This window comes from Drosophila simulans, chromosome 2L, assembly GCF_016746395.2.
Source record: "Drosophila simulans strain w501 chromosome 2L, Prin_Dsim_3.1, whole genome shotgun sequence".
In the NCBI taxonomy this organism is placed as follows: Eukaryota; Metazoa; Arthropoda; class Insecta; order Diptera; family Drosophilidae; genus Drosophila; species Drosophila simulans.
In genome coordinates, this window is record NC_052520.2 from 8203884 (window position 1) to 8218848 (window position 14965).

Consider the following 14965-nt stretch of genomic DNA (forward strand, 5'->3'; position numbering starts at 1 on the left):
AATACGCTTTTGGTTTGCGTTTGGTGTTGGTGTTTCGGCTTGTTTTGCTGCTTGGTTTGCATTCGGTTTGGTGTTGGCTTGTATCTTGTTTAGTCTCTGGCTATAAGTCTATGTGAGTTGCTTCTATTTTGGTTCTGTTCTCATTGCTTCGAATTCTTCTCGGCTGAACTTGGCTCGCAAACATTTTGGTGTGAAACCGAGTTCTGTGCTTGCAGTCTCCAAATTTCGCAAATGAATACCAAAATAAGAGGGTAAATGATAATTAATGTTTATCGTACATTTTATTTGATTTTCTGTTTTTCTTTTCTCTTTTGTATTTCTGGTTGCTTAATCAAATGATAAAATTAATTAAGTAAAACGTTCATAAAAATACGGTAAAATATGTGTATAGATATATAGATTTATATCGCATAGACATTGAAAAAAACGAAAGAATTCAGTTAAAATATAAAGCATATCGTATAAATTTCTCGTAATTATACCGTACTTGATTCATACTTTGAGCGTGGGTGAAGCCATCGCAAGATCAAAATTAAATAAAAATAAAAATCGTCTGCAAGAATTAAACAATAAATCACAAAACTTAAACTACGCAACGTACAAATCTAGTCTAAAAATCGTTTATGTTTCTTGGCGAACTTTTCTTATCATCCATCGGTTCCTTCATCCTTTATCAGTTGTGCAAACATTTCGCTTTCGACTTGAGGCTTACATTTAATATTTAATGCATAATCAGTTTTCTTGTTTGTTTGTTTCTATCATTCTTTAGAGATAATCATATTTTACTTAGCACAGTGGCTCGCTATTTAAAAAAGCACATTTAAATATCGTATCATATGCATGTATCGTTATAATTTTTTTATATCGCTTTCGGTATGTGAAATGTATCAAAAATTTGACTATTAACTACAGTTCTCTATACTTTAATGCATTTCCGTTTTCTCATTTAATATAGTTACTATATGTGACTGTCAGTTGTTGCGCTTCGTATCTCATCGACTAACAGTTAACGCGTTCATAAACATAATGATATCATTCGCTCAGCTCTAGCTCTATCATATAATCCAAATATACCATAATCATATGGGGCTTGTGCCGTAATGTAAACTGGCTCGCGCTTAACTAAATCTTATGCTTCATATACATGTATGTATAAATCTAAATATATCTTTCTTTCGCCGCTTTTGTAACCTTAAATGTAATGCCTTTAACGTTCTTCAATATCTTAAGATGCTTCAGTGTGTTCAGTGCGTGTTAATTTCAGGCGATGGGTGCCGCAATCTGGTCCGCTCCTTAGTCGGTTAGCGTCTGGGCGACAAGAGCCAGCTGATCCATGAGCACACGGAACGCGGGACGCTCCTCGGGTCCATGTGACCAGCACAACTTCATGACCTAAGGACAAAGATGAACAATAAGAAATCTCTTTAAGGATCTATATGAACCATGCACTCACATCATAAATCTCCTTGGCACACGACTTTGGTTTCTCTAGGATAATTCCGCGCTGCACACGCTCCACAACCTCGGTATTCTTTAGGCGACCGTATGGCATCTTGCCGCAAGTGAAGATCTCCCACATCAGCACACCTAAAACGGCAATATAATAGATATTAATTGAAGAATCAATTGAGTTAGTGCTTCCGTTGTGCGGGACAAATACTCACCGTATGCCCACACATCGCTCTTAGAGGAGAAGCGCGTGTAGTTGAGCACTTCGGGCGGGGCCCACTTGATGGGGAACTTGGTTCCGCCAGAGCTGGTGTACTGATCGTCGAGAACGTATCGGGCCAATCCAAAGTCGGCCACTTTAACGACATTCTCGGAGCCCACGAGACAGTTGCGGGCAGCCAGATCCCGGTGAATGTAGTTATGGCGCTCCAGATAGGTCATGCCCTTGCTCACCTGTATGCACATGTCAAGGAGCAGACCCATATTACCAATCAGGGTCTTCTCATGCCGTCGCAAGTAATTCAACAAGGATCCGTGCTTCATGTACTCGGTCACAATGTAGATGGGCCGGTGCTTGGAGCAGACGCCATATAGCTGCACAAGATTCGGATGCTGCAGCTTGGTCATCACCTTGGCCTCCTCAATGAAATCGTCCTCGGACATGGTTCCCTCCTTCATCATCTTGACCGCTGTGTCGATAGACCCACGCCACTTGCCGCGCCGCACAACACCAAACTGTCCCGATCCAAGCTCCTCCATCAGCATCAGCTCCATCGGATGGATCTCCCATTTGTCGTGGGACAATCCCGCCGTCGGTGGAACTGGGCGATCGCAGGGCGAGGATTTGAGTCGGCAAGCCAAGCCCCCAGAGTTGTGGCGATGGTAGTTGATCAGATCCGGAATTGTTTCACAGCAGTGCTTCTCACTCAAATAATACTCGCAGCGAGCATTTTGCTTGATGTGGTAGTGCTTCACATGCGACTGTGGACTGTGCATAAAATTACATTAATATTCATATTTATTTTGTTAGCTTTGCTCAAACTTACACTTTGGTATGCAGCGATAGTGTGTAGAGACCCTTGGTCGATGACTTCCTGACCACAAAGCAGCCCTCCTTGTCACCTTGCTTCAGCAGGGATTCGGCTCTCTGTCGTGACATGTCGCCCACATACCATCTAGAAAAGTAAGCAGGTGGACAATCATTAGTAATCTTACACTATTTATCATTTGAAAAATGAGTTTTACTCACTCATAGCGCTCCAGGCCCAGAAGAGCCTTCGGCTTGACATAGTTGCTGGGTATATAGCCGACATTCCCCAAGGCATCTTTGACCTTCCACCAGTGCTCTTGTGAGTCATCTATCACTTCGTATTCGGCATTCTGTTAATTAATTTAGTAGTATTAGTTTTTCGTTTACAGAGATAATAAGTTTGCGTAAGCTTTACCTTTTCGAGCGATAAATCGCCACCTTCGATGGCCTTGAATGGATAGAGAGCCACCACCAGCTTGACAAAGTGGGAATTGTCCTGTGGCAGAAACAAAAATTAATAACTATTGCAAATAAATTTACTCAGCATTTTGCTACCTTGGCTTTGGAATTTGGTGTTCCAGGAGTGGGTATACCGCCAGGCATATTGGCATCCAATAGTGTTCCGTTGCCGTTCAATAGAGTTGGGGACTGCTTGAAAGTTGTCAGCGAGGACTGTTCGAATCGAAAGTTGGTTAGATGCGGCTTTAATTGCGGGGTTATGTATGCGCGAAACTAACCTGAGGCTGCAGCGATGTGGGCGTGCAACTGCCGCCACCTCCTCCTCCGCCGCCTAGGCCAAGGCTGCCTCCGCCTCCCAATCCGCCGCCCACTCCTCCGCCGAGACTCCCCGAGCTGTTGTGCTGCAAGCTGAACTGACTGTTGGTCGTGGAGCTGTTGGGACTGATGCTGCGCGTTGAATTCTGGGCTGGAGAACTGCCGTTGCCTGCAAAATGCAAAAAGAAAACCAAACTGATTAGATATCTTTTGCAAGTTCGTAGCTTAAGTCTTTCGTTTGCTCGAGTTCGTTGCTTAAGTCATTCGTTTGCTGCCAGACGATTTTCGTCTTCGTTTTACAGTAGCCGTTAAATAAAGCAAATAAAACTTAGGTGGCCTATATATTATTTACATATATAAATAATAAAATCATGACCCTCTTAAAAAACTATGCAGTTTATCTGAAACATAACACGAGTATTTTGCATTTGCGTGCTGCCATGTACTACACACAAATCTAAATTTAAACATTTTCAGACCCCAGGGCTGTCCGATTAATTAGCCATCGACAAATATCGCAAAATCGCCTTATGCTGTCTGGCTGATTTTTTTTCTTTTTTGTGGCTTGCGATTCTTGTCAAGGTGATAATTAATTAGACGCTGGCCAAGCGCTGACACTGAACATTGACAAGATTTTCAACGGTTCAAGGCGCCCGCTCGGTCGCCCACAATTCGCAGATAAATCAAAGACATCGGGCATTGGAAAGCTTTTTTGATGAGCTGCACGGACTTTGCTCGGCTTAATACGATTTCAGTGTTTGCCAACTGGGGTTTCTCGAGTGCCCGTCAATAATACTAACGTTGGCTCGAAGTGAACTCCAAGTGTAACCCCAATTAAAGCGAAAATAAATAAAGATAAATAAATGAAACTTAAATGCCAGTCGAGAGCAGTCGAGTTTCGGCATTTGAGTGGGCGTCTCTTATGCAATCGCCCTCAGCAAATGAGTCAACTTTTCGGCTCATGATACACATTTTGTTGTCTGCCTTAATTTTGATTTTTTTTTTTGGATTTTCGGTGCGCTGCCACCACTCGGAATCCACTTTGCATCGGATGAGCAAATGGAGAAGTGCTTCAGGTAGGCGCCTGCTCGAGAATCGCGAGCGCCGAGCGGCTAAAAACAAAAGTGAAGGTTAATCGCGAAGCGAAAGTGACTGCCAGCGGCTTTGGCGATTTCCCAACCAGCAATCAACACGTATTGCTATAAATTGATACAAAGTATGGTTGGAGAAAAATTGCCCTGCAGTTTGCAACCGGCTGCAGCCAGTGACTTTCAATTGATAAGCCAATTTTCTCAATATCACACAGAAGCACAAACAAAGCAGCGGTGCGCGCATTTTTCATGTGAAAACTTGTTGCGTCTGGACCGCCCACCGCCCGCCCCTCCTTCAGTTTCCACCCGTTCTCACAAACAAGCCAAACAACAGCGTTACGAGGAAAACGTGCCGGCAAAAGATGACAAAAGCCTCGAAGGCACCACCACTCCAAACTACGTAGTACGTACACAATACGCCAGTTGGATACTCGTACTCGTACTCGTGCCCCTGCATTGATGCAAGATTGAAACCGAAAATAGAAAGTTTTCTTTCTTTCCCAGCCAAATGCACACAATCGCACACTTGCCGGTTGTTAAAGCTTTTGTTTGGCCATTTTCCATGCAAATGAAAAGCGCTCCAAGCATTTTCTCTGCTTACATATACTTATAATAAGAAAATTGCTATCTTTGATGTCGGACTTCTTGCGAAAGGCTGAAGTATTTTGTGCTTTGCTGGGTTGGGAAAATATATTGATTTGTATTTTAATTATATTCAAAAATATATTTCATATTACTTTTAGCAAGAGTAGGAAGAAATGCTTAAATTGTAAACCACTTTTTGAATGACAGAGTATTAAAATTCATAAGTTCACAACTGGATTTTCCCGTTGCCCAGCCACTTGGGTATTTAAATCATTTTCAAAACACTTGAAAATTGCCAAACGGAAGTACATATTTTATGCATGCGCATAAGCAGCAGGTCTTTTATGAATTTTCTATAAGTGGAGAGCGTAGATACTAGAGTTAAGCATACATTTTCGATTTTACTGAGTGCCACATCAACAGGTGCGTTGCATTTCCAAGCCCACTTGCAACATTTGTCATTACCGTTGTACGGGTATTTATAGCTAATTGTGTAATTGTGCTTTGTCTTTGCCCCGCTTTTACCGCCCCCGCCCCCTTTTAACCCTCCTCTGCCAACAATTTGTTATGCAAATTGCTATTCTTGTTATTGCTACTAATGCAGGTAGTGTTGTTGTTGCACCTGGTGGTGCTCAGCCTCGAACCGAGTGTTTGTAGAAATCAAAGGCTGCAAGACTTTCAAACACGTGTTTGTTTGCTGCTTTGTTCTCTCTGTTCTCTATTAGTTATTCCAAGCAGGTGAAACTAATCAAAATGCTTGTGCGATGACTCAAAAGACAGCTAGCAGCGCAAGAAAACGCCCACAAAAGTTACAAACAAGATCAGGGTCTACAAAATATTTAGGGAGGGCACTGAAAAAAATTATGATAATTATATGAAACAAAACTCCATAATCTGTGCAAATATATATGTTTAGTTGTAATATAGAAATGGCAGTTCTATAAATTTAATAAGTTAGAAAAGACTGAAATAATACTGTATGAGCTTCTTGCAACATATTAACCACTAAAACGGACTAATTAACTATCTTAGTACTCGCTAAGTAGACGAACTTCTCAATAAAAAATGGAGCCATAATCGGAGTTACAATATGCTTAAAGACCCCGCTGATCGCAGCTTACCCAGCTTGAGTGCCGATAATAGCATCATAGTTCAGCTTCAGGGAAAATCTGCGGTGAAGACTTCGGTGGCTCCACTCGGTAAAAAATTCCACTGTTTGCTCGGCGATATGTTGCAGTAATTGTGTCAATTCACTTTCACATAAATCGCTTGTTCGGTTTTTTTACGTTTCTTCTTTTGATTCGATTTGCAATTCTTTGAACTACAGTTTCAGGTTGTTGGCAAACTGGTTTCTCAGTTGCTTCCTTTTTGCAATCTGCAGTTGTTATTTGTTATTATAGTAGTTGATGTTGCTTTTGCTGCTTTGCTGTTTTGCTGTTGACCTTTAAGCGTTTCCCATTCAGCGATGCTGAGCGGCTTTTACCGTTAAGGCGGCGGCCCTCGAATAAAATTTAAAAAAAACTCCGAGCTTCCTGTGCTCAAGATTTTATTCCCTGTGATCTCGACTTGCGCTACACATTTATAATTATTTATTTTTGCAATATCTGAAGTCTGCTTTCACACGATGGCCAAAGGCGTCGCCATCTTGAAAACATTTTCCATAGGCCGTAACTATTTTTCCATTCGTTGTCATTTGTTATGTGTTATTAACTTTGTTATTTCATTTCATTTTCAACGCAAATCGAATCACAACAAGTAGTTGGAATATATTTATTATCTCTGACAAATTTCTTTCTGCTTTATAAAAAAAATCAATTTTTAATGCGCGACGCGAACTGTTTCAGTTAATGTTTAAAAGCCAACTGACTGAAATGGCAACTGAAATTTTTTTTTAGCCAGACAGCAGCAAGTTGGCTCGGAGAAAAACAACAACAACAAGAGAAACAACTTCCAACACACGGAGGCCATAAACATAAAGTAAAACTTAATTGTAGCAGTGGAGAGCGGAGAGTGGAGAGAATGGAGAGCAAAGCAGCAGGCTCCACAAAGCAGAAGCCGCCAAGCGAAACGACGACAACTTGAGCAACATAAACAAACACTGCGAATAACTGTGTGTCACTTCGATTAATCTATATAATATTGGTAATTTGTTTCTTTTGAAACATCTAAGCTTTGAAGCTAAGCTAATATAAAGTAATCTGCCAAAGAGGCAGATAACTACTATACCTCTATTATAAATAATAAATATAACAAAAAATCTTTAAATTTCTAGAGATTTATGATCTAAAAACATATGAACAAATTTAAGATACTTTTTTAGAACATCATGTTAATTATGTGATATTTTTTTCTGTGTAACTAGGGAAACACATGCGTATATGTACATATATCACCGATCAAGGTGCAGAGTTGAGATCCAGCGCTTCTGATTTTTGGCTTGTGAAGCTGCAACTATGATTTTCAAAATTTTCCATTAGTTTTTGTTGAATTCACCAAGCGATGCGCCTTCAACTGTAAAATGAATTTTCTTTGAACGGTAAAGTTACCATTATGCTCATACGCCGGAAAAAACAACAACAAAAAGCGATTACAACAATTACATCAATGTAACGAAACAAAACTTTTGAACTTTGCCTGTACGCCAAAGTTTTCGGAGAACAAAAAGCACGAAAAACTCACTTGTATAATAGCAAAGTGTGTGGAAAAACGAAAAAAGCCGCAAAAGACAAGACGAAATAAAAAGGCAGTTTCTTTTGTTACTTCTTCTTCTTCTGCTTTGCGAAGATGAAGCAACAGGCGGGAAATTCAGCGAGCGAAAGCGAGACAGGTGATGTCTGCACACCTGCACAGGTGTTTGCAGTTGTGTGTGTGTGTGTGTTTTACCGGTAGCTAATGAATATGAATCGGTTGGCAGTAGCAACACAAGTTGCTAATGTGTCAGCAACATGTTGCTAACATAATAAGGCATGAATTAGTTAATTTAAATATTTTTTATTAATTAATTTAGCATTTTTTTAAAGTATTTATACTTTGTTTGACAACAATTTTAAAAAAGTATTTTTTCACATAGCCAATTATTTCGTTACTTTATAATAAACTTGCTTGGGGCAAATGCAGAATTTAAATGCAGAAATTAATAAAGCTGTTTATTTTAAGCAACAACAATAATAGGCTAGTAAATTTAGCATTCAAAACATAATTTATTTTGCCCCCATTTTATTGCGCTGCTTCACTCTGCCTGAAAGTAGGCAACAATGTTGTATTTGACTTTTATCAATTGTGGCAACAATGCGGTTGTGTGGTAAACAGTAAAAATAGTAATAAAGGCAACAAAGAAAAAGAAAAAGAAGAAGAAAGGCAGTTGCCACATGCCTAACATTAGTTATTCAAAGACCATTTAACGCCTTCAACAAACGAGCTGGGAATATGTAGGAAAATATGCATGACAAAATGCCTAGAATCTTAGCACTTGTAAAAATTAACTATTTTCTTGTTCAAAGTAACTGAAAAATTTCAATCATCTTGCAGCCATGAAACGCACTGCACAAAAAAAAACAAACAAACAAAATACCACATGAAAAAATTAAGGTTAAATGTTTACATCCGAGGCTCATAAAAAAGCGTGTGAAAAATTGTTAACTAATTGGCAAGTTGCATGCGGCAAAGAAAACAAATAATTACACGCAAATTGTTTGAAAAATTGTGCAGTCAGCGACACCAGCGACAACAAACATTAACAATAACAAAAACAACAACAACAACAACAACAATGCAGTAATGGCAATCAAACAGGAAACGGCAAAAAGACAAACAACAAATTGTAAATCGTGGCCGCGTCTCCGTTTTTTGTTTTGTTATTTGTTATGCAAATGTGGGTTAATAACATTTTAACGCATGCGCCATGAATGCAAAGCTGTGCGGCAAGCAAGCAACTCCATGGAATTCTAATCATTTTGCGGCAATTTTTATTCAGCTGTCAGAACATAGTTTGTCAAGTTGATTGAAATGTTTCTCGCGAGAGTATCTCATGGATTGCTGCTGGGTGTTCCTTTCTCCAATAACTTTACACACGACTTGATTAATTGCCACAACCGTAATTTGTTTAGCCAATTTACGGCCAGAGAATGCAACAAATTATGCATTCGATTTGGTTTTGCATTATGGCATTGCATTCAATTAATGCCAGACGGAAGTGACATTTGAGTGGGCAGTAAATAAGTTTGCAACAAACAATCCGTCAATTTCTTTAGGAAGATAGTTACAGAATCTGACAGCGAAGCTACTGGAATTAAATACTTCAATAAGTTACGTCGCATTGCATGACCTTTATGTAACTTGTAGATTTTATTATGAAATTAATCTTTAATTAGCAGTTGCAGGGATTCTATCAAAATAGAAAACTCATTAAATACTATACTTTTGATGATAATTTTTGTGTTTTAACTGCAGTAAGAGGATTTAGTAGCGTATTTAAGATATATTAAAAATGAGTATACATTTCCACAACTTTTATTAATGTCTCTTGGCCATCTGATCGTGTTTGGAGTCACATTATGCAACTTTCAAACTCATATATGTAAATCCCAAGTGTGAATTCCCCCGAAAAACTATATCCCTAGCCTTAAATCACTTGAAAACTGCAAACAAATCTTTTGGGAATAGAGACCCGCCCCAAAGCGATTGCCACGCCCCCCGTGGGGTTTTATGTCCCCAATTAACACAATATAAAACAAACTCCGAACAAAGAAAGAAATAGTCGGGGACAAAGCGAAATCAATCGAAGCAATTTGCATATGAAAAATGACGTCAAAAATGAAGCGGGCGTTGCTGCTTGATTTGTTTTTGAATGTGAAATATTTTTTGGTTTTTTTTTTTGTTAATTTCTGCCCGCAGCTTGCACTATGGTTTTTGTTTTATTTTTATGCATTTTTAATGAAACCATTTAGGAGACCAGCGGCAACAGATGGAAATCCCTTCGCATATCTGCCTTAAAATTCAAAATCATAAAGTTGATAAGCAACTTTTGAGCTGCGCTCTGACCTTGATGTTTTATGGTTTGTTTTTTTTTCGGGTTTTTTTTTATTATTATCGTTCCAACCTGAAAGACATTTTTCCATTTTCAGACAGTCTTGTCAGACTTGTCAATAACTTAATGTTTCGCATCACGATGCAAATTGAATTTACAATAAATAAAAGTGGCCAACCGGATGGTAAGATCTTGGCTTCTACGACATGGCAACAGAACCAAACTACCAAAGCCAAGAATGGCAATCGCGGATGGGTGAGTTGCCCAGGTGCAGAGAATTGCACGTATGGAAGCTTCGTGCCCAGAAGCAAAATGAAGCCCCATGGTCTGAAGAGTCGCAACGATTGCTCTTTGTCGGGCCAAAAAGACAATTTACAATAATATTTAAATACGCTTTTTGCAACTGCTTTGAGTCGCCAACTGGTTTGGCGACTGCCCAAGTTAACTTAACTTAACTTAACCCGACTTGGATTGAGTTAAGTTTAGCTCGAGTTGAGTCGAACGTGCCATTGCCGGTTCGAAAGATTTGCGTTTCTGGCGTTTCAGTTTGTGTTTCAGTTTCTGTTTTCGGTTTCGTTTCAGACAAATTTAAACGAATGCAAATCCCGCGAAGGCTATTTGTGGTTAATTGGAAATGGTATCGGAAATCACTTGCCACTGGGCTACAATTGCGTTTCCTCGCATCGATATGGTGCACAAATTCTAGTTAAACACGAGTAATATAGTAATATACATTTGGAGTATAGTTTTTGACAGGTGTGCCGCCTCAACAATTAGCATCTGCGTCAAGTTTGCGGTGATTTCGCATTGCGACACGAACTTAGCTCTGTGACGTCATGGCAGTCACACGTTTTTTACTGTTGTTAAAAAATAGTGTGAGTTAATTATTACAAAGTTAGCGCTACACTGCAACAATATTCTGATTTAATTTTTGCATTAAGCCTAAAATTACCACCTAATAGAATACAAATTCTATGCATTATCCACAATATTACAAGCAGAAAACGCAGCTTGACATGCACATAAAATCCGTACAACTGCTAAATAAATTGAATGTTTCTGGTCAATTGATTCGGTCAACTTTAAAGCACCGACATTCAACAAGTGGCTGCCAATGGCTTGTGCTTTTGGCTCAAATTGCAAATGCAAATTGCAAATTTTTGTGGTCATTGTTAAGTAAAGTAAAGGCCATAAATAGACACACACACACAAACAGCAACAATGCAATAATTTTATTGTCAACTTTGGCATGCCAATCAGCCCGAAAGAAAAGAAAACAAAGCGAAATGAGCACACAGTAAAACCGAAAGTCTAGCTACACACAAAACGCTCCAAGTGGGGCGTGCTATAAAAAATGGATGAAAAAAGGGGGGTCAGGTGAGGGGGGAGGCATGATGTAGCAGCTTTCAATCTTCGTCGTATCTCATATGAAATTACTATGCAAAAACCGACTTTTCGATTGGCATTGATGCATCTGCCTGGAGAGAATCGTAGAATCTATCATTTAACCCTCCCCATCGTGGCACTTTCGGTTTTATTACGACTGGTTGGATAGCTAGATAGCTGGAATCTGCTCTTCAGGTTTTTCTTCTGGGCTTGGTCGGACTGCTAATTGATTTCAATTATGCAATTGCCATGTCTACTCCTTTGTCTCGCTGCCTTTCTTTATCGTGTGCCCGGCATCGTCTCGCCCAGCTGCTGTCATATGTTCTGATGCATGCTCCTCCTCCTCCGCCGGCTGCACTGCTGACGATCATCTAATAACCGCCTGCCATCCGAGCCATGGCCATATAATCATGATAATTGTCAGGGAGCGGAGATCCAAGAGCGGCCAGCTCCGATCGCATCCACAGACTGTCGCTAAATGCTGGCTTGGCTCAAGCACTCCAAAAAAAATACTGGCTCTAAAACTATAGTTACTCATATAATGAAACATATTCAATTCATTGTAACTATGTACTTAAGTAATAAATGTAATATCATTAAGTGTTTTAACAACTTGCAGTTCCCCGTTTAAAGTTAAACTAACGACAAAGTATTTCGCTCAGTGCAGGATTCGACTGACTGCTGCATTGGTAGGCAATCATCGCCAGCGACGCCTCTGCGGGATGACTTGGCCTCATCTGCCATGGAAGTTGTTGAGCTTTCGCTTTGCATGCCATGCGGCAATACATCTCAGAATTGGCTTATGGATCCCGATACCCAACTGCAGATGGATTCGTGTTTACAATTGGCATGGCAAAGCCTCTACAGATGTTTACGCTGCAATATATTTACGTAATTGATGCACTCTTTGCGGGGATTGTCTGCATAAGATTAAAATCATTTGCTTTCGTTGCGAAAATTTCCGGTTTATATAAACAAACAACGAACCATAAAGGGGCTTCTTATCAGAAAAAAGATATATAAACTAAGATATTGTATTTGTTTGCTTGTACAGCACTTGGGTGTACAGAAAATGAGAGAACTTTCTACGTTTCTTACATTCATGTCCAGATTACACTGCAGATACATTTACCAAATATTTAATATTTTAGGCATCACAAGAAATTCACTTGCACATCGTATTTAAGCCAATTCTATTAATTTTAAGCCGGTTATATTCATTAATTTTAGTTCACAATCAAAGCGACAGAACCTGTATATTTGTTGTCTGAGTTATGTGTTCACACCCAAAATAAATGGTATTAGTACTATAAATTTTTCTGTTCTGATGTTTGCTAGATTTAACACAAAATAATTTACATTTATAATATAGGAACCGCGAAGTGAAACACTGGTAAACTCCATTGAACGACTTGATATTTACCTTCTTTGGTTTTGGAACTGGTCAGGCTGTGACCAATGTGGTTCCAGAAGTTGAGTCGGCAGCCGAACACCTTCATTTCCTTGACCCGCTCCTTCATGTTGCCAATGACGCTCGTTTCGGCCAAACTCACGCAGGGAATCATTTGGGCACGGCTGAGATGGCTAACCAAAAACGCTGGCGTTGCACACGCGTTTTTAAACTCGACTTATTTTTTGCCACTATTTTAATTGAAATTTTACTGCTGACAGGGGAAGAAATAGATTTGTTTGAGCATTGACGCATTGTGGGTCATTAAAGTTGAGTTGGGCAAGCGGTTTTATTTTTTTGGCCATTCGAAGCGATTTGTGCTTATTTTGCAGCGATTTGTAATTGCGATTTCTTAAAGTCACACATAAATACATTAGGTTCAGCGGCAACTTAACGAGCTTCTGCTCAAGTACGACGCGTTTGCGGAAGCAAACTACAACACTACTTAAAGTCCATCAAATTCATGGATGCTTTAATTGCCAAAAAGGCGAAATAACAAAAAAAAAAAAAAATGCCTGACCATTGAAACAATCAATCAAAACAACAAAATACCCCACAGAGGAAGCCGACGAAATTTCAATTCCTGTTTTGGCAATTGAATATAAATATTGGAGGCATGCTTTTAACTACACACACGTATGTACACACGAAACCCCCATAAATCAAACACACATTCTGCATTTGATTTATGCTTTGTTGTTTGCAGAACATCAAACGTGTCTCGTTTTTTATAGCGAATTACTCGAGAATTTCCTTAAAAATGCAGATGAGCAATGCTGCCAAAGAATCGGGGTTAGCCTGCTGCAAATGCTAATGATGCTGCAGCCAAAGTCGGTTGAGGTTGCCCCCATCATTATCGACAATCATCATCAGCTTCATTGATTTTCGCATTGTAATTGTTCGAGTGAATCAATCGTCGCAGCAGCAACTGAAGATTAATAACGATTTTCATGCGGTAGAAGCTAATGACGTATCCCAAACTTAAAAACCAAAATTGATTTATGAGGCTTTGGAGTAAGTAGAACAATTTTCATTTACCCTACAGATTAGGCAAGTGAAAACCTTGAACCAAACAAAACGCACCCAGTCAAGTGAAAAAACGCCATCAATAGCCATCTGAGACAACAATCTATAGCCGTGGGCAGAGGAGACCTAGGCGCAGTTCATTGAGCTCCACTGTAACGCACACACTCGCTTGGGTGTCTCTTCTTTATACGATTATTTTTTGTTTTTTTTTTTCATTTTAGTAGCAACTGTTGGCAACATAATTAACATCAATTTCAAGTCGTTTCTACCCAGTTGGTTCCTTAATTCAGTGGAACAAGCCAACGAAATCTAATGAACTTTCAAAATGATTAACGATGCTCGGCGTGCGGTTTACGCAAAATGGGCGAGGTGCGGTATCAAAATTAAGGTCTATTTACAAACTGATTGGTAGAAGCTTGGTAAACAGTTAAATCGATATCGAAATGATCAGGTGTGGATGGAATTAAATTGGAAATGTGCACAGCTGTATCTTATAAATCATGTAGCAGTACATAAAGGTTAAAAAAACATGATTTAAATTGTATAAGAAATAAATCGAACTTGTTGTTTAGTTGGTTACCCTTATAAATGCTTACTCTATGTCATTAAGTTATAATGCTCCACGCTTAAGTTCAAATACCAAGGGCGCAGAATAGTTTATTTGAGAAAATTCAAAGTTAAAAGCCTGATGAAAAGTCGTGGGAAATCCGAAAACAATAGAAGTATTTATACTTGATTGAATCACAGCTTTGAGCCACGGCTCTTTGTTGTTGATTTGCCAGTTATTAGTGCTACAGATTGCAGCTTGAAACTCGTGTCGAATTGGAAAAGTGAAATTTTCACGCCTTACACAATTGGCATTAAAGTTTCGACTTTAATGACATGTGAGTGTTGACACAAAAACGACCAAAAAACAGTTCAACTTTTACTTGTCGTAAACTACGAAAAAAAAAAACCAGACAAATGAATAAATGAATATGTAAAGCGGTGATATATGAACTTCTCATTGACCTTGCCTGACCCTGCAAAAATCCCCGAAAAGAGCTAAGATGCTGCCCGCGGGCGAAAGGAAAGCGCTGCCAAGTTAAAAAACCGAATACAAAATAAACCGTTTGGGGCGTGGCACTGCGAAAGAAAGCAACCGCTTT

The 14965-nt window shown here is 39.3% G+C and overlaps 1 protein-coding gene across 5 annotated transcripts in view; it reads right to left on the reverse strand.

Moving 5' to 3' along the window:
• Window positions 1–380: 380 nt before the first annotated feature.
• LOC6731469 (tyrosine-protein kinase Btk29A) overlaps window positions 381–14965 on the reverse strand; it is a 41316-nt gene continuing 26731 nt past the window's right edge. For 2 of the 5 annotated variants that reach the window (XM_016178645.3, XM_016178646.3), the window contains exons 6-13: window positions 3217–3422; window positions 3035–3151; window positions 2895–2975; window positions 2699–2829; window positions 2496–2624; window positions 1665–2437; window positions 1454–1587; window positions 381–1392 (exon numbers count right to left, since the gene is read on the reverse strand). In XM_016178645.3, coding sequence (XP_016024151.1) covers window positions 1294–1392; window positions 1454–1587; window positions 1665–2437; window positions 2496–2624; window positions 2699–2829; window positions 2895–2975; window positions 3035–3151; window positions 3217–3422 — 1670 coding nt within the window. In that variant the 3' untranslated portion in view covers window positions 381–1293. Of the gene's footprint in view, window positions 1393–1453; window positions 1588–1664; window positions 2438–2495; window positions 2625–2698; window positions 2830–2894; window positions 2976–3034; window positions 3152–3216; window positions 3423–6050; window positions 6302–12764; window positions 13006–14965 lie in introns of those variants that run through there. The other 3 variants (XM_016178648.3, XM_016178644.3, XM_016178647.3) reach the window with 3 other exon arrangements.